Genomic DNA, 19,437 nt, shown 5'->3' with positions numbered 1-19,437 from the left:
TGTAAATGTAAATATGAGATGTACCCAGGCAACCAAAAATGTAGTATTGTAGCAGCAAAAAAATAAAAATAAATAAATACTCAAACATAATTGAATGTAAAAACTTGTTGGCTAATATATTTAACCACAACAACAATGGTGAGGAGAAGTCTGTTAGGTTGTAATAACTCTCCCCAAACTCTTCCTGATCTATCTGAATGAAATGCCTACTTTACTACATCCATTCAGCTCACACACACTGTTGACACTGTTGTGTCATTAAATATTTGATTTCTCTAGGAACTGCATCACAATGTGAAACAAACTAATGGTCACATCTGCTGGTTCATGAGGGCTTTAACATTTTTTATATTCTGGAACAATATCTACACCAAAATTCTTTCAAATTAACAGAAAATGTAATGAAAATAAGCAAATACATTAACTCATTTTATTACACTCCAACACATTTTCAATTCTTAAATAAAAAAAATAAAAAAATATATATACAACAGGACATTTAACTTAAAAATATGAATAAAAAAAAAGAAAGAAACCACATCTTCAGTCAGATCCTTTACTACGTTTTTACACACACTACTCCAGTGTGGTCAGTGTGAATGTATGGAGCTGGCTGAAGCTGAGATAAAATCAGTTGCTCTGGCTCTGGCTGCTAATTTCATCCTCAGTTCTCTGATTTCCTGCATCAACTCCCTTTCCTTTGAGTCCAGCTCCCCTCTGTTGCGATCTAAAGAAACTATAAAGTAGCACACATGAAAGAGCTTTATTTATTCTGCTTGGTCATGACACACTTATAGTTTATACTGATCATACTCACAGTCTGACTGATTGTTTGAAGAAATGTCAGTGGGTTTGTACAGAAGCCCTCTGGACGAGCAAGGAGATCTACGTCTCTTTTCCTTCTGAGGATCTGCAACATACACATTACAAGATATTCCTAGCAAATCTGGAGGAATGAAAACGAACAACTAGAGTAACTCTAGCTGAACAAACATTCATATAAATGATTCAGTCAAGAAGTAATTGTACAGTAGTTGATTGCATTACTCCGTTTAACTATATTAGGAAAGCTTTATTATGTTTCTCTCAACTTACTCAGTGAATCATCAAGGGTCTTGTGTGGTTTGCTGTGTTGCTCGATCTCTTCTGTTTCCTGTGAGATAAATGACCTCGGCTGAGTGGTAACAGAAGTAGCCGCCCATCTTTTGTCCTCACGTTCGGCTTGTTTGGCTACTATATCATCCCACTAAAAGCATACCAAAATAATGTTAAAGAACAGTCACTTTTTAGAATGAAAGTGAAGTGCATTACTTAACAGTCTGTGTACTCGCTGTATCAAAATAAAACAATAAAGGCCACATTTACTAAAACTGTGAAAAAATTGTGTGTGCTCAAAAAAGCAGTTAATGCAACTGGAAGTTCAGCACTTAATAAAAAATAATAATAATAAATCAAAGTTTGAAACAACTTGCCAATGGCTGGTGAACAACTTTAAAGGGTCATGAAACCCCCTTGTTTCAGCAGGGTTTTTTCACGCCTCTACTTTGGAAAAAGTCAGGAAAGTGGGCGTGTCCAGCTCTGTTTAGGGGGAGTGTCGGAGGAGCAAAAGAGGGAAGGTCTGTAAAAATTTGCATAAAAATAGGAGTGTCGGTTTTGGCACGCGCCGACGTTCACAGAGGCAAAACAAACACACACACACAGGGGAAAAAGACAGTGACTGTGTTTACATGGAAATCAGTAATCAAATTATTTGACAAATTATTAAATGGTGGACTTGAACTGCAGTTTGGCTCTTTCATTCAGGAATTTTATTCATGCCCCTCATCACAAACAAGATTTTTGATTCGAGGAACTGCTCTAAGCGTGTATTTTTCATACAATGTTTGCAGCAAATCCGGATCTCACCATTTCCACATAAGAAAAGCTCTCGGGTAAACAATGTTCCTTAGACACGTATTGTTGTCGTGCGTCGCGTGCACTGTAATCCACAAGTGAGTCCAGCTGCGCTCTCATAGAGAGAAAATGAAAACAAAACCTTCACTGCAGCAAATTATAAAAGCAACACTGCACGCTTGTTTTGGCAACACATGTCATCTCTCTGCCGTCTGAACACTGTAACAGGTAACAACAGACTTCAAAGCTATCATGGATATTAATGAAGTTGCACCGCGTACACAATAGAGCGCACTGATTGGTTTGAACCAAGTCTTACTCATGATTAATGCAGCACACTCAGAGACGTAATAAGGCACTCCCAGGTACAGACGTCCAGCCTACACGCTGGAATACACGCTAAGATCTCATGGCCGAGACGCAGCTTCAAAAATTAGTTTCAAACCGGAAGTACGAATTTGCTCAAAATAACGAAAAAAAACAGCCAATTTTCACTTTTTAGTGAAATATATGTGTCCTAATAGTGTTTTTAGCAGTGTGGGACACATATACGACTGTCAACAGCAAAAATGAGTTTTGGGGTTTCGTGACCCTTTAAAGGGGTGTATTTTTAAGGCTTGGTTGTGTTTATAAGATGTAAAGCAATGTGTGCTCATGCCTCATTTGTACAAAATTCACCTTATGCGGGAGGTGAATGCACATAACCTGACGCGCTTGTGATCTCACTAACCTGGATGTATTTTTTTGTAGTCCCCAAACTTTGTTTGCTGTAGGTTTTGTAAAGCTAACTATGTAAAAGCCAATGTCTCCCTTTGCATTGAACTTTGAGCTCATTACATTCAGAGATGTTGTTTATATTCAAATATCTACATTAAACATGAACTAAAGTTTAAAATATGATATCCTTGTGGACCACCCCTTTAAACTACTACAGATCTACAGCAAATGTGTTATAATTATATATGTGGCTGTCTTCAATGTAAAAATCTATAGTTCATTTCTTTGGTTTAGTCAATCGAGGTCAGATGTCAAGTAAAACACTAGATATATTTGAGTTAAATTATAAACACTGAAAAGCTGCATTTATAGACATACCTGAAGTGGACTTCTAATTAAAATAAATACTGACACTGTTTTTCATGTTTATATGAACAAATATATAAATTAAAGTGACATAGCCATTCAACTGAAGTTGGTTGTTAAAAGGGGGGTGCAGCCCCCCCCCCAAAAAATTTTTTGGGGCTGCCTTTGACAGAGATAGTCTTTTCAAATTTGATGTAACCTTTCGTTTCTTTGTTTTATTGCTGAGCTAAAAAAAGTCAACTGAAACTCAATGATTCAATTAAATGTTGTAAATGAAAAAGAATTTTAACATGTAAATACTGTCACTTGATAAATGCATAAGATATCTTTATAATATAAATTAAGGTAAAGTCCGAAGCTGCTTGACTGGTGTATTCCGCATTGAACCGTATTGTATTTTAAATTGAATTGTTTATGTTTTTACTGTAATAAATACTGTTCTAGACCAAACACACAAAAGCCGACTGAAAAGAGAGCCACGTTCTGTGCCTGTGCAAGAGAACGTGTCTTTTGTGCGAGAGGCAGTGGTCTGTTTTGTCATTCTGCAAAGGGAAACTGAACTTTCGACATGCACAGACAAAATGTAAACGAAGCAGAATCATGTACCATTATCACAGTAATCGTCATTCACCATGGAGGGATCCACTCGTTAAAATATGTCTAGAACACACCAACCCAACTAGCCGGACCAACAGACCAACAAAGCCCAACGGCAGACCATCGGTTTGGTGTGTCCTGGCCCTCACACTTCATTTCTCACCTGCTTTCCCTCCACTTCCTGCATTAATTGGACTACTTTATCCTCTTTATCGCGTGTTTGTTTGCCGAGGTTCACAAGTCTCTCTCTTTGCTTCTCCTGCCTCTCCTTTGCCTCTTCCAGTCTCTTGATCACCTCAGCCTGCCAATCAGCATCCACCTCCATCTGCCCCGCCTCCGCCAGAGATTCCTCCACCAGCATCTGAAAGAGTTTTAATCCTCATAATTAGTCTCATCAAAACTGCCAACATACAAGCAGAAAGAAGGAAAATGCAGAAAGGAAACAAGCAGGGGTGGAGGAAGATCTCAAACAAAGATAATCATACACATTCCATAAAAACTGCAGCATACCTTCTGGTTTTTCTGGCTGATATCTGCATCTGCGAGAATGAAGTTTTGAAATGTATAATGGTCAGCCTCAGCCCTCCGGCTCCTCGTATCCACCTCTGCTCGCACCTCTTGACTCACTCGCTCTTGCTCTCTGGCCAGTTGCTAGTAGGCCAAAAATAATGATCAGGATATGGATAAGCACATAAGAGGTCCACCTTCCGAACCTAATTAAACACACCTAAACCAGCTAATCAAGGTATTCAGGATTACAGGCCACCTCCAGGTAGGTGTGCTGGGCAAGCTGGAGCCAAACTCAGCATGAAGATGGCCGTGCTGGATAAGGATTGGACACTCCTTGTGCATTAATTCTACAGACATTTGCCAAGATTTTAATGAGGGCCAACCTGTTCAAACAGTTGTCTCTGGGCATCCAGTTCCATCTGTCTGACTTCTACTTCTTGAACGGCGGCCGCTGTTTCCTGATCGCGCAACGCCATCTAAGTACAATACAAATATACACAAATGTACCAACCTTTACCTCAAATGATTTTCATTAAAAAAAAAAAAAAAAAAAAAAGCTTATTGTTCAAGAAAGATTTCTAAAAAAAAAAAAAAAAAAAAAAAAACATTTTCACCAAAAATTCTAAGCATGCCATATACCATCAGCAAATTACAAGGATTTCTGTAAGACCATGAGACACTAAAGACTGGAGAAATGGCTGCTAAATATGTAGCCTCATCATCACACAAAAAACGTAACATATTAAATAGAAAACTCTTCATTTAACTTGGAATAATATGGACCAATAAAAGGGATTTCAACTACAGTGTAACAATACGTTAAAGAACCAAGTCATATTACTTTAATATACATGTACACTACCTGACAAAAGTCTTGTCGCCTATTTAAGTTTTAGGAACAACTAATAATAACTTGACTTCAAGTTGATCATTTGGAATGAGAAGTGGCTTATATGAAAGGCAAAGGCCTTCAGACTAAGCTTATTTTACCAAAATAAAATATGATCATGCCTTGATTTGTAATTATTTAATTAGGACATTAAGGTCTGATGTTGCTTAGACAAAAGTCTTGTCACTTAACAGAAATAATGTACAGTATAGAATATAAAGTCATGCTGCAGTGGAAAAAGCATTAATATTGTGTATGACTCCCATGAGCTTGGAGAACTACATGCACACATCTCTGCAATGACTCAAATAACTGATTAATAAAGTCATCTGGAATAGCAAAAAAAGCGTTCTTGCAGGAAACATAGATTTCATCAACATTCTTTGGATTCATCTTCAATGCCTCCTCCCTCCATCTTACGCCTGACATGATCAATAATGTTCATCTCTGGTAACTGGGCTGGCCAATTCTGGAGCACCTTGACCTTGGCTTTCAGGAACTTTGATGTGGAGGCTAAAGTATGAGGAGAGCTATCCTGCTGAAGAATTTGCCCTCTCCTGTGGTTTGTAATGTAACAGGCAGCACAAATGTCTTGATACCTCAGGCTGTTGATGTTGCCATCCACTCTGCAGATCTCTTGCACACTCCCATACTGAATGTAATCCCAAACCATAATTTTTCCTTCACAAACTTGACTGATTTCTATTAGAATCTTGGGTCTATGCAGGTTCCAACAGGTCTTCTGCAGTATTTGTAATGATTGTGATGCAGCTCAACTGATGATTCATCTGAATAATCTACCTTCTGCCACTTTTCTAAATGTTCAGCTAAAAGTCAAGTTATTATTATTTGTAGCTCTTACAACTGGGATCGACATCAAGACTTTTGTCAGGTAGTGTACTCACTATATGGCTATGAGGGTTAGGTTTAATGAGGGTTCATTGCAAGCAGCTAAAAATCATTTATTGTTATAACTATAGCAAGTAGATGGAACATATACAACAAAATGCTTTTGAAAAATTGAAAAAAAAAAATCAAAAATCATAATGAAGTGAAGAATCATTAATTTACCTACGATTCATCTTGTGCGTGCTTTTATTACCTTTCTATTATTATCTTTTTACAATGTATAAACTTTAAAGGGGACCTATTATGGTGACTGTCACCCTTAAATTTAAATGAGATTGTGCTCCCAGTCCTCTTTTCAAAAGAGGGCGGAGCTAAAAATACCTATGTGTCAGCATAGTGGCAGTTTAAAAAACAATAACTTTCCCCTTCTGATGACATGTACAATGGGAGAATGTCAATCAACGTGTTTCTGAAGACTGTTTTTATGAAATGTGAATAATAAATAAATTATAAAAAATAAAATAAATATTTTAAAATAAATAAATGATAAAAAATAATAAAATAAATAAATTATAAAACATAAAATAAATAAATATATATTTTTATCATGAGAAGTTGGTTACATTCAGTCTGTTGGCACAGAATGGTGTTTAAACCCCTTATAAAAGTAATTTTTGAAATATAGGTCCTTAAATTAAACCTTTCTCTGAATCTCATCATCAAGTCTCTTGAGGTGTACTCTGCGCTGATCCTGCTGGTGTTTGAGAAAACGTCTTCTGGAGGAATCAATCAGACTGAGTTCCTTCACCTTCAGCTCGCGCTTCATGGCGGCCAATCTGAGCACAGTAAAATACATCAGGTGAACCATGAAATGACAACACATGAATCTAGTCATTAGTGAGAGATCAGACACATGATGTGAGTCTCACCTGGCTCTCTGTTGTGCGAGTTTACTCTCCTCTTCCTGTAGGATTAGTCTCCGTTGCTCTTCTCCTTGCAGAAGCAGCTCCTGCTGTTTATACCAGGCCTCAAACTCAGCCTGCTGTCTGACCGCCTCAGCATGCAGCTTCTGAACCTCCTGTCTATACAGAGCAATACAAGTACAAAGCCTATTGTAAAAGCTGCATATCATTTGAAATGATCAGCCATATCAGATTTTCAAATGAATTTGCACCTCTCTCTCAGATATTCCACTTCTTGTTGGCGGATCCTCTCGCGTTCTTGAGACTGGTACTCCACTATGAATGTGGGGTATTTGTTGAAGACAGGATACTGGCCCTGAGTCAGAGGTTCAAAATCATTCAGCGCAGAGCTAGGATGGATGTCGGCAGGGGTTCTGTCCATCAACCGATAGGTTTCCTTCAGCATAGCACCAATGTCCAAACTATTGCGATGATGGAAAAAGTACTACATTGGGGAAGATCAACATAATAATAAATGCATGTAATGTCTGCATTTGTTTTGAAACCTCTATAACTACTGTTAATAAACAGCTTAATAATATTCATTTTACCTTTGAAGATGTTGATGTCAATAATACTTTTAAAGTTCTTTTCCTTTGTATTGTTATTTTTTTATTTTATTGTTTTTATTTTTACTATTAATTTTATGTATTTTCATTTAACGCAAACTCTAGCTTGTATATAGTTGTCGCTAGATATGTATGGTGGCTTTGTTCTGCAATAATTAAATAATCACACAAAAAAATAAATACTTTTAAAGTTTTTCAAAAATATTTGATGATCATCAAGGCTGCCTCCATTCAATTAAAATAAAGTAAAACTATTTCAATTTAACAAATTATTATTTGTCATTTACAACATAAACTATCAGTTGGTCAAAGAAGGAATGTTCTTATTTATTTTTTGGGCAACACAAACCAAGAATTTTACTTCAGAAGAGTTAAAACAATATTTGTTGGAATAATTTCTTTTTCAATCACATCAAATAAACATTATGTTATTTTAACCAATTGCCATTTGTTTTTAATTTGAAATTCAGAAGAAATGTTATCACACCTTTATTAAACAACACAAATGTTAACATTGCAATCAAACCCAAACCCTATAAATCTCCTTATAAAGTGGACAAAGAAACTGAGAATTACACACACACACACACACACACACACACACACACACACACACACACAATTGTTTGTTTGTGTGTGTGTTCATGAAACATTTATAAACTTATCAAATTTTTTCCTGAATATAAACAGATCTAATAAATATCTGATATTATACCTCAAAATCGTTTTTGTAAGTACAGAGCAGTACCGGTGCTCTGCAGCTTTAAAGAGCACCCAAAACTGAAAACTCAGTCATCATTTACTCACTGTTCACTTGTTCCAAACGATTTGTTTCTGTTCTGTTGAACACAAAGAATGATTTTAGAAGAAAGAAACCTGGAACCGTTGACCGCCATAGTATTTGTTTGTGTTCAATAGAATAAAGAAACTCATTAAGGTTCAGAAGCACTTAAAGGTGAGTAAATAGTGTGAAATTGTTCATTTTTAATCCTTTGACACTAAATTGGCCAGTGTTTCAGTTTTAATGTCCAACTCTTGTATATGTACAATTGTTTTTGTGCTTGTATGTGTATATACACTACCGGTCAAAAGTTTGGGGTCAGTTTTTTTTTTCCTCTCAAGGTTTTTTTTAAGGAAAATTATTCTGTTTATCAAGGTGGCTTTTAATAAATGTAAAAAAATATATATATAAATTGTTAATGTTTTATTGAATATATAAATATATATTTTTATTACTTATTTTATGAAGTTTCAATTGAAATTATTACTCCATTCATTATTGCTTTTATTACTATTACCATTAATAATAATAATAAATATTAGAGTGATTTCTGATGGAAAGACTGGAGTAATGAAGCTGAAAATTCATCTTCAAAATCACTGGAGTAAAGTATTAAAGTATAAACTACTTTTAAACTGTTTTATAGAGCAATAACATCTCACAATTTTACAATCTGTACAGTATTTTTTGATTAAATAAATGCAGCCTTGGTGAGCAGGAGAAGTTTTTTAATAACATTTAAAAATCCTACTGACCATAAACTTTTGACCGGTAGTGTACATGTATTTATTTATTTATTTATTTATTTATATTTTTTCATAAATTTAGGTGAAATTATTTCTGAATATAAAAACACATTATAAATATCTGAAATGATACCTCAAAATCTCTCTTGTCAGTGCAGAGCAGTAGCGGTGCTCGGCAGCAGGTGACATACGCCACCACAGCCATTAGCAGGAATGAGGGATGATTGGAGAAAACATTGTCAAATAGCTTCAGCCACTCTTCTCTCATCAGAACCTCAGAGAACAGAGTTTCTAGAAGAGGCCACGCATACAGCTGGAGAAGAAAAGCACAGTGTGGAGGGCATTAGCTGCAGTTTGGCTTCAAAATAAAATTCTTTGGAAGTCAAAGTCTGTCACATAAACACTTGTGTGGACGTGTTTTACCTGTGAGGTAACGCCACAGGCAACAAAATGCTGAAGCAGCTCTTTATCATGATGGGCCAGCACATTCTCAGCCAGACTCAGCACATTAAGCGGAGGGTTGGGAAAATACTCAAACCAGTGCTGGCACCAGTTCACTGCAAAAGAGCAATTCAAGACACTAAAAGTCTCCCAGCTACGGACTGAACGTTTGAATCAACGCCAGAGAGAGAAGAGGTGCATCACCCAACACAACAACACCACCTACCAATGACAGTGGCCACTGCTTCAAAGCAGATCAGAGGATTGTTCTGGAACAGCTTGACGAATGGGAAGGCCAGCAGGGGGACATAATCAGTCTCACCGAAGACTGCAGCCCAGTGAGCAAGAGCAGACAACACTCTGCAGAGTTAAACCAAAAGACAAATATTTATGATACTCAAATGCAAGTTAGAATTAGACATTAAAGTATGGTAGGAAAATCTATAATACAAATAATACCCAAAGAACATGTTTTTACGAGTGATAAATCTTTCCAAGTGTATTTCGCTTGACTATGTATGAACACAGGTGGCTTGACACACATGAACTAGAAAGATTTATTGCTCGTCCAATGTTTGTAAAGTTAAAAATACTGTTTTAAGTCCCTCAAACAAAGTGCTTGGCAACATTTGCGTCAATTATTTTGTCATCTTCAACAGGTTATCATTCTTGTTCCTTCTCCAGTTACTTTCTGACTGTGAGACAATGACACGGTTCAGTGTTGCCACCTTGTGGATTAACTAATTTGTGCAAAACAATTGACAGCACAAGTATGAGATGTGCATTTATGATTAGTAACGTGGTTACCAATATAAATGACACACTTATTTGTAGATAAATGGACAAGATTTTGTTCATAGGGAAATACCTAATAAAATAATAAGACTAATATTAACCCAAGCTCATAAATAATGTCTTCTTTTTTCCAAGAGCTCTATTATGGAATTAGGAACAATGTTTCTTTGTATCCCCATACCTCCCAAAGCTAAAGAAGTACATTTTACAATATTTAATGATATTTACCCATCTTCAGAGTTTCTTAGGCATAGATTTAATTTTGATCACAACAATTGTACATTCTGTGAGGTTGACATTGAAACGACTGCACATTTATTTATTTTTTAAATGGTTATTAGGCAGAACCTTCTAGTCTGATTCATTCAAGTGGTTAAAGGTTTCACTTTATTTGTACTCCCGATTTATTTGGTTTATTAGGGAAAGATGTTAATATTCAATTTGTATTGAACAGTATTCTAATTTTGGAGAAATGTAATAGTCATAAATGCAAATGCCTTAAAACAAAACCACAACTTTTCCAAAAGGAATTTTAATTTTTGGTTATACTGTTAATCTTTAAAGTTGCTAAAATCAAAATGTGGAAGAAGACTTCCAAAAAATTATTAGAAGACCCGATAGTGTAAATCTTTTTTTTTCTTTATTTCTTTTAGTTGTGTTTGTGTGTCTATTCTATGGTTTAAGGGTATGTATTTATATTAATATTTTATTGATCTGATTATTATTTGTGCTCTGTTCTATAAATGTAGATGGAAAGTTTTTTGTTAAAATAATGTGCATTAAAGGGATAGTTCACCCAAAACTGAAAACTCTGTCATCATTTACTCACTCTTCATTTGTTCTAAAAGTTTTTCTTCTGTTTAACAAAAAAAAAGAATTTTGAAGAAAGTTGGAAACCTGTATCCATTGACTGCCATAACACTTGTTTTTCATACTATAGAAGTTAATAAATACCAGCTTTCAGCTAACTTCAAAATATATTTCTTTATTCAACAGAAGAAAGAAACTCATAAAGGTTTGGAACCAAGTACAGGTGAGTAAATAGTGTAAAGGTTTTCATTTTTTGGATGAACTATGACTTTAATTGTTTGTACAGTTAGAAAAATCAGGGATCACATTTATTGTGGGTATCCTATGCACCCCGGATCATCCATTGTACGCTGTATTTCAGCTGTTGCCATCAGGACGTCGTTTTAGGGTTCCAATATGAGTCCAGGGGGGGAGGGGGATGTATCTACATACTGATGTATGGATGTTGTGTGGTAATATTTTATTAATGTGTATATGGAACATCGCCTGTGTTATGGTACCTGGTTGCAAAGTCTAAGTCTGTGATTAGGAATGGGAGATTTGCCATTAAAAATGATCACAATTATTATTTTTCATTTCATTAGTTATTGATAATTATCATAAATAAAAATGCTCTATTGTTTGTCAAGTTTAATGTCAGAATTTGTGCATATTAACTTGTTTAAAGGTATATATGGCACTAAAAAGCAGGCCCATCTAGTTGATAAATTATTATGTATGTACATATATTCAAAACTATATGTACACACATAGTGTATTATCATTTCATCACAGGAAAATAATATCAAAATAATTAAATTATTTTTTTGTGATTTAAATGTATGCGCAAAACTGGACTATCACATAAAAAGAGATGCAAATAAAGCATCGTCTTTATTTAATCACTTCCTGATTAACTGGCACCAAATATCAAAAGTATAAATATAATTTGCAGCACTAGGAGAAGCTGCATGAACTTTTCCTTCATTTAATAAATGACTTGCGCCTCAGAAGACAGTATGCCAACACGCAATAATAATAATAACAACAATACTGAAATGGTTATGGCATTTTTGAATAACCAATGTTTTTTTCATCACATAATCTCTTAAAATAAAATCACATGACTTGTTTTAATGTGCATTGTTTCCATCGTAGTTTATGTGCATCTTTTGTTATTAAAATAAAAAGTTTATCCAACCCAGTTATATGTTTATACACACACACACACACACACACACACACACACACACACACACACACACACACACACACACACACACACACACACACACACACACACACACATATATATATACATATACATATATATACATACATACATATACATATATATATATATATATATATATATATATATATATATATATATATATATATATATATATATATATATATATACACACGCATATGTTTTTATGAACATTTTATGCACATATCCAAAATGCGCATAAAAATAGGTGGATGGAAACATAGCTAATGAAATATGTGTCACACTCTAGAACAGGGGTCTCAAACTCGCGGCCCGCGGGCCATTTGCGGCCCTCAGTGCAATATTTTGTGGCCCGCGCCGACCGCTGTACTCTGACAGAATCAGCGGAGCGGGGAGAGAGAGCGCTCCCCGCTCCGCTGATTCTATCCGTACACAGCGCGCTTGTCACTCTATGCGCGTTGTCGCGCGCGTTCTGATCAGCTGTGTTGTCGCGCGCGTACTCAAGAGCGGTGTTATCGCTCGCGTACTCAAGAGCGGTGTTATCGCGCGCCTACTGAAGGGCGGGACCGAGGGTGTGTCGCGTCGCGGGGGCACTTTTGATCATTTTGGAAGGGCACTTTCTATGCAAGACTGAAAAGAGTTGTGCTCTGTACAGGTTGAGCCCTATGTGTGCACGTGCCTGCCCTGCATCTTATATATATTGATATTATAGGTAGATACAGACTGGTACAGACTGATGTGACTGGAGTGGGGTGGGGGTGTTTTATTTATACATATATACGCCTTTTTTTAGGTGAGGGAATGGAAGTTTTGAGTGAGTTCCCCCACTTTTTTCCCTAGGACTTCAGTAAGTCAAATTACAGGTCTAGACTTAATGATGATCATCTTCAAGCCATACTGAGGGTCTCAACTGCTTCCGCTCTAAGGCCAAATGTGGTTCAGATTTGTGAGAAGAAGCGCTGTCAAGTCTCTGGCAGCAAGAAGTAGGCAAAATATGCCATGTTCAGAAGAACTGTTCATAATCTTCACTCATTGTTCTATTAATGTTCAGGACACTTCATGTTCAGAAGAAATAATTAAAACTGTTAATAATGACATTCAAGGCCTTTTTTTTGTGAAATCCCTTATGCGGCCCAGCCTCACCCAGACTTTGCCTCCTGCGGCCCCCAGGTAAATTGAGTTTGAGACCTCTGCTCTAGAAAGAATAAATTGGCTTTAAATAGTCAACTGATTGAACCTCTGCAGGCCTCTTTGTAGTTTGTGGCTTTTGATGGGGTACTGCTCCTGAAGACACAGGAAGGCTGAATGCAGGCCTTTATCAGTCAAGCTGCTGAAAGCTGCATGGTTCTCTGGTAAACGCAACAGGGAACGCCAAATAAACATTCTGCAGATGAAAGAACAAATATACATACAAATAAGCCACTCATGCACACTAGAGCACATTCAATCGACCATGCTGTATATAGCAGCTTTAGCACGACATTATTTACGTTACCTGTATTTTGCTGGATACTCGCCAAACTCTCTTAGCAACGCTTGTAGTCTTTTCTTGCTTAGGCCATTAGGCAAATCATTCTGCACAAAACAGATTGAGTAGACATAATAAAGTCATAAGTTGAGGTAAGTTATGAAAAACAGTGCTTCCCACACATAGTTTTTAGTTTTTTTTGCCCAGGTATATTAACAGCCCGCCAAGTATATATATATTTTTTATTTTTTACCAATATTATCATCCTTTTACAATTTTTTGAATCCGCCCAAGAAAACCAAACCCCCTCATTCGATTACCAATGGAAAATCTGCTCATTGTGTGTGCATGAGAACTGTCAACAACACTTCCTCACACTTCCTATCATGTGCTCTGCACAGACCCACAGAGATGCACCTTTTTGAGGCTTATAATACGTCCTGCGACTCTGGCCGGTGTGTGTAAATCTCCTAAAATGTCCAGCAGTTGACTTTTGCTTTCTAAAGTTGATGCATTTTTGCATTACACTTTTATTAAAAACTACTTTCCGCTTGGCTTTACAGCTGACAGACTGCAAAGCCGCGAGACTGAGAGGAAAAAGTAACTATTACATTCTTTGATCTAAATGATTAAAAAATCTTACTGTATACTCGGAGAGGACGAAATGACATCTTAACTGCCGGCAAAATATATGTACAACATTCGAAATGCTCAATTATTTGCATTACATTTTAGAGATATTGACTGTTTTTATTAATTTCTCATGTAATTTGCTGTATATGTTATTCATTTGAGGATGTTGATATATTGCATATTTTATACATCTCTAAAATGCTTTGGCAATAATGTACTAAATTTAATGACATTAAAGAAACCTGAACCTCGAGAAAGTGAGAGAGAGCAGTTGTGTGCAGATTGCTCCTAAAAAGCATAAAAATAAGAGAATTAGTGGATTTCTTATTTATTGCAACAGCCTTTTTAAAAACTTTAACCCATTGAAAAGAAACCGTGTATAACAAAGTCATAATAAATAAAAATATTGTTAAAAATCACATTCTTTTTTTGTGTCACATGTAGTTAACGATTTATGTGCAATGGTTAAAGGATGCGTTTCAATCCTCCTACCACCACAAGTACATTTCAAGCCTGCGGAAAGCACTGAAAAAGCAATACAAAATTTTCATGTGGCCAAAAAAATGAAAATAGAAAAAAAATAGAACCTCTTTGTCATCCAGAGTAGAAACTGAAGGTGGTAAAAGTTTGGATTGGATTCTGCGTCCTGATGTTTTCACAGCGCGCTGACCTGCCCCAGTGTTAACCTTCATTTTCAGACATGATCCATCACTGATGTTAACTTTAGTGACCCGTTTCAGCAAAGGCTGAGGAGGCTGCACAAACAACAACAAATACTGGACTTTGCAGCATGAAATCTGATTTGAAAATCAATTGATTATTTTCCAAACCACATATAGAGGAATAAAAACTGATTCTGTTCATGTATTTACAGATGTCTTTAAGTTTAAATACATACATTTGGCACCTTATTACCAGCAGTTATTTAAAATATAAGCAATATGCTAGTAAAAAACTAAATTAAAATTTTTTTTTACATTTGTCGGCATTCTGAACATAAACATTGGTAAGCGGTCTAAGAAATATTTCTTGTTATCAATGATGAAAGCAGTTGTGCTGTTTAATAGTTGATGAAAACTTTTATCTTTTAGGTGTATCTAACCCTTTAACATGCACTCCTCAAAAATAATTTTTTGACTCACATCTTGGATTGAATAATATACTGACACATCTCTAATAAATAGTAATAAGCGACTAAAATAAGATTGATAGCCTATGGATAGAAGGTCAACCAGGTGGCTATGATGCCTGATAAAGGGTTATTGTGTCTAAGTGTAATAACTAACAATTAATGAAAAACTTTCAATTAATAAACATGAAGAGTAATTTACCTTACTGATTTCTGTGGTGAGACTTCGCACATCATAGATTTTAATAGCTCCACTGTCCATCACTGCGACAATATGGTGACCTTTAGGACAAACAGTTGCAGAGCTGATTGCATCCTCGTGGGATCCGATTAAAAAGAGCTGCTTGCATGACTGGATGTTGACAAAGCGCATGATGCCGTCTTGGCTTAAAACACCTAGAGTCTGAAGAGAGAACATTACAATGTGTTTTCAACAATAACCTTATAACATGAATCTTAGATGTGAACTTTTCAAATAAGGTTCATTATAGTTATAACAGATATTGTTACATATTAGTTATTCTTCTGACAAGAACATAATACATTCCAATAGACCAAGTCCAAAGAGACTGTGCATTGTAAAGGCATGCAGTAGATTTTAAACGAGTATTACAATAAAGTAAATACTAGGGCACAATGTTAAAGTTGCAAAGGGATTAGTACCTGGTTGGATCCGTCATCAAAACTATCTGGCAGGAAATCCAGATATCTTACTGTCTTGACATTTGAAGGCATCTGAATTACTCTGATGAGCTGTTGACTGTCCAGACACCACAAGTGGACAAGGTTGGATCGTCCAGCAGCAGCAAGTGTTTTTCCATTTCTACAATGGACCATAGTTATTTCATACAACATGGCATTTGCCAGTTGACCAATTTCCAAGTTCAAATCTAACAGCCTTACTGTGTAACAGCAAAAGTCCTGTAGTGAATTCTGGGCCCATTCTGTGGAACAGGCAGTTGATATTTGCAGAAGAGAGTGTCGGTCTCCCAAGCAAAAATGGAATTGTCGCTAAAGCAGCTAAGAATGGTGTTGCTGTGTGGGAGAAAAAACACCTGCAAAAAAGACACAAGAATGAGGGACTGATTCAAAGGGCTGGGTAAAAAAAAAGAATACTTTAATAATAAATAATCTTCAATTTAACAAAAGATATCGATGTTTGAAATCCACCAATATGATTCTTAATATAGCATGCTTTGGTTCAGATGATGTGAATCTTAAGATTTGTTTTGTTTAAAGATGCCATATAATGAAAATCTGGATATACCTAGGCATAGCTAAATATTAAATTTTCTTTTCGGCTTAGTCCCTTTATTAATCTGGGGTCGCCACAGCGTAATGAACCGCCAACTTATCCAACACGCTTTTTACACAGCAAATGCCCTTCCAGCCGCAACCCATCCACACACACACTCATGCACTACGGACAATTTAGCCGACCCAATTCACCTACACTGGATGTCTTTGGACTGTGGGGGAAACCGGAGCACCTGGAGGAAACCTACGCGAACGCAGCACTATCTACTGCGCCACTGCATTGCCAATTACATGTTCAGTACATGGATATGACATACCATGAGGCTCAAATATAATTCATTCCTACAAAACACAGATCATTACATTGCACATAGGATCATCAATATGCATACCCCAGCATTTAATTGGCCACAAAATGTCCTAACGACATTACAGCAATGATCATTTTCCTTCCATATTTTTAAGTTTATCTAAGCTTTTTTTTAAGTTTTTTAAGTTTTTCTACTTTGTAAACAGGGGATGCAGGAAGATTGAAGCCTGTTAATGTATTGTGCATACATTTTGCCAAAATGTGTATTTTTATTTAAGCTGTCATATTTTTTCCTCAATTTCCTTTATAAATATTCTTATCTAATAAGATACAACAGCTCCAAACAGGACTCACAACAAACTCATTTACTCAGGGCAAAAATACACCCATTCATAATTATATTTAAAAATACACTCTTGGTTAAAAGTCCTCTATTTTCAAAAGCATAACTTTTGTTTTCTTTATTTTTTTATGTTTTGGTACAATTTAATCAGATTTGACCAACAGAACAAATAGGCACTCTGCAATTGAGCACTGCTTGACAAATGAAATATATATCATGTATGTAGGTTTATTTAATTATTTAATATTTAATGCTATAGCAGTGTTTCTTTTGTATGCATACACTGAAAACCTAGGTCAGTGCTTTTTTTAAGCATGTATTATGTTGGAAAAAAAAACATTTATTTTTAATTTTTTTTTATTTTCACAATAAAACAACACTAACCTTTTGTATGCCAACCGACTGACGAACATTGAGCTTCCTCTTTCTCTGGAAGGTGTCGAGGCTCCAGAGCTGCGCGGTGTCAGAAGACGTGCTGATGGCGAAGCTGCCTGAGCTATGGATGGACAAGGAGGAAACGGCACCTTCGTGACCCCGCATCCAGCTCACGAGCTGCCTGGTGTCTGCAAACAGGAGATCATGCTGGTTAGAGCAGCTCAATCTGTGCATGTCTTTGTGAGACAACTGTACTTATGTGTCTCACCTTTGTCAAAGCACTTGATGGAGTAATCAGCCAGAGCAACCAGGAACTCAGTGGTTCTTCTTAAATTGAAGGCTAAAGCAGTGCATGCCTGTCCTGTTTTCTGGACAAGCTTGAATCTGATGAGCGATGATGTGAGAGATATGAAATTACATGATCAACAGGTCAGAAAAATTTATTATAGGGAATGATCACCCAAAGTGTATTTACACAGCCTCCACATTGAGGTGAAGTTAATTTTCTAATTACACATTCAGATTTTGTTCTTAATAATATCATTTTAGAAAAGTACTGCTTATACTAAATAGTGAAATCCTATTTACAGCCAATGACTTTCAAAGTACATTAATCAATCAGTCAAATAAATAGTGCTCATGTTGTTTTGAAGTCATACTTACATGTGATTTTAGACAGAATATTTAAAGTACCATGGTAAACAACAAAGGGTGCATACTACACATTGTCACTGAATGAATGTGTGAATATTACACCAACTTTACTTTAACGTCCTCCACTTGTTATTTTGAAGAATGTTGAAAACCATTATCTATTGATTTTTTCCTATTAGTGATGCAATGACTACAGCTTTCCGACATTCTTCTAAATATCTTCTTTTATGTTCAACAGAAAGTCACTTGGATCCACTTGACGTTAAGTAACTGTTCATTTTTGGGTGAACTTTCTCTTTAACATGGGACATATAATGTATACCTGTTTCTGCAGATGTCAAATACATATATATTCCCATGATGATCACCAGCAAGAAACGACTCTCCGGTGGTGTCGAAAGCCACTTGCAGGAATCGAACCGTCTTGGTTTGACGAGCAGACGAGTTGCGGATCACAGTGGCCAGAACGCTGGAAAATACATACATAACGTTACATAACGTTATTCCTTTCAGTCTAATGTCATAGCACGTTTGCTCCGAGATAATTATGGCACACTTACCCGTTTTTTGATACTGATTTTCGGTGCCATATTTTCCCGTCTTCTCTTGACCCGATATCTGTAACTTGCATGTTTGTTTAGCATGGACTGAGATTCTCCAGCAAACATTACTCGCGCCTCACACGCACATCGCAGCGGGAAATTCAACTTTCCGACATTCACTAAAAACTCACTGTCGTGGTTGTTGTTAAACCTTATTCCCGCGTCGAGAATAATTCTATTGATAATACGTGTTTATGTTAGAAGTTACTAAGGGATTCAAATAAAGAAAGAACCAAATAGCAAGATGCAAGTTTCAGTTAGAGGAAGTGACGAATGTAAATAATAGCTGGGAATGGAATTGTGGGTATTGAAGTTGTTTAAAAGAAATATCACGTGACCTAACGTGAAAAGCAAAATAAAGGTAACGTTAGGCCTATAAATAAACAACAGTATATATAAGATAGATTGATACATTTACACATTTAATTGCAGAAATCAGATTTTATGGTGATTACTCCAATCTGAAACTTACATTTCTAAATGTATTTTAAAATAAGAAATAATTAATTACAAAATAAAATATATGCA

The 19,437-nt window shown here is 36.0% G+C and overlaps 1 protein-coding gene across 2 annotated transcripts; it reads right to left on the bottom strand.

Moving 5' to 3' along the window:
* Nucleotides 1-416: 416 nt before the first annotated feature.
* On the bottom strand, nucleotides 417-19,200 carry tbc1d31 (TBC1 domain family, member 31). 2 transcript variants are annotated; one of them, XR_012391636.1, is made up of 23 exons: nucleotides 18,868-19,200; nucleotides 18,630-18,776; nucleotides 17,922-18,037; nucleotides 17,663-17,841; nucleotides 16,272-16,423; nucleotides 16,032-16,191; nucleotides 15,571-15,771; nucleotides 14,827-14,994; nucleotides 13,634-13,713; nucleotides 13,376-13,522; nucleotides 9,547-9,680; nucleotides 9,303-9,436; nucleotides 9,013-9,192; nucleotides 6,996-7,228; nucleotides 6,751-6,903; nucleotides 6,522-6,657; nucleotides 4,467-4,559; nucleotides 4,084-4,224; nucleotides 3,737-3,934; nucleotides 1,473-1,618; nucleotides 1,096-1,246; nucleotides 818-910; nucleotides 417-736 (listed from the first exon to the last, which is right to left on the bottom strand). XR_012391636.1 is itself a non-coding variant. In XM_689914.8 (22 exons), the coding sequence occupies exons 1-22, from the start codon at nucleotides 18,936-18,938 to the stop codon at nucleotides 591-593; spliced, it is 3,213 nt and encodes a 1,070-aa protein (XP_695006.1). In that variant the 5' UTR covers nucleotides 18,939-19,200; the 3' UTR covers nucleotides 417-590. The 2 variants fall into 2 exon arrangements, 1 of the variants encoding a protein (XP_695006.1); XM_689914.8 differs by lacking the exon at nucleotides 1,473-1,618.
* Between the last annotated feature and the right edge of the window lie 237 nt (nucleotides 19,201-19,437).

The sequence above is a fragment of the Danio rerio genome, chromosome 16 (assembly GCF_049306965.1).
Source record: "Danio rerio strain Tuebingen ecotype United States chromosome 16, GRCz12tu, whole genome shotgun sequence".
Lineage (NCBI taxonomy): Eukaryota > Metazoa > Chordata > Actinopteri > Cypriniformes > Danionidae > Danio > Danio rerio.
This window is presented reverse-complemented; position numbering and strand designations above follow the sequence as displayed.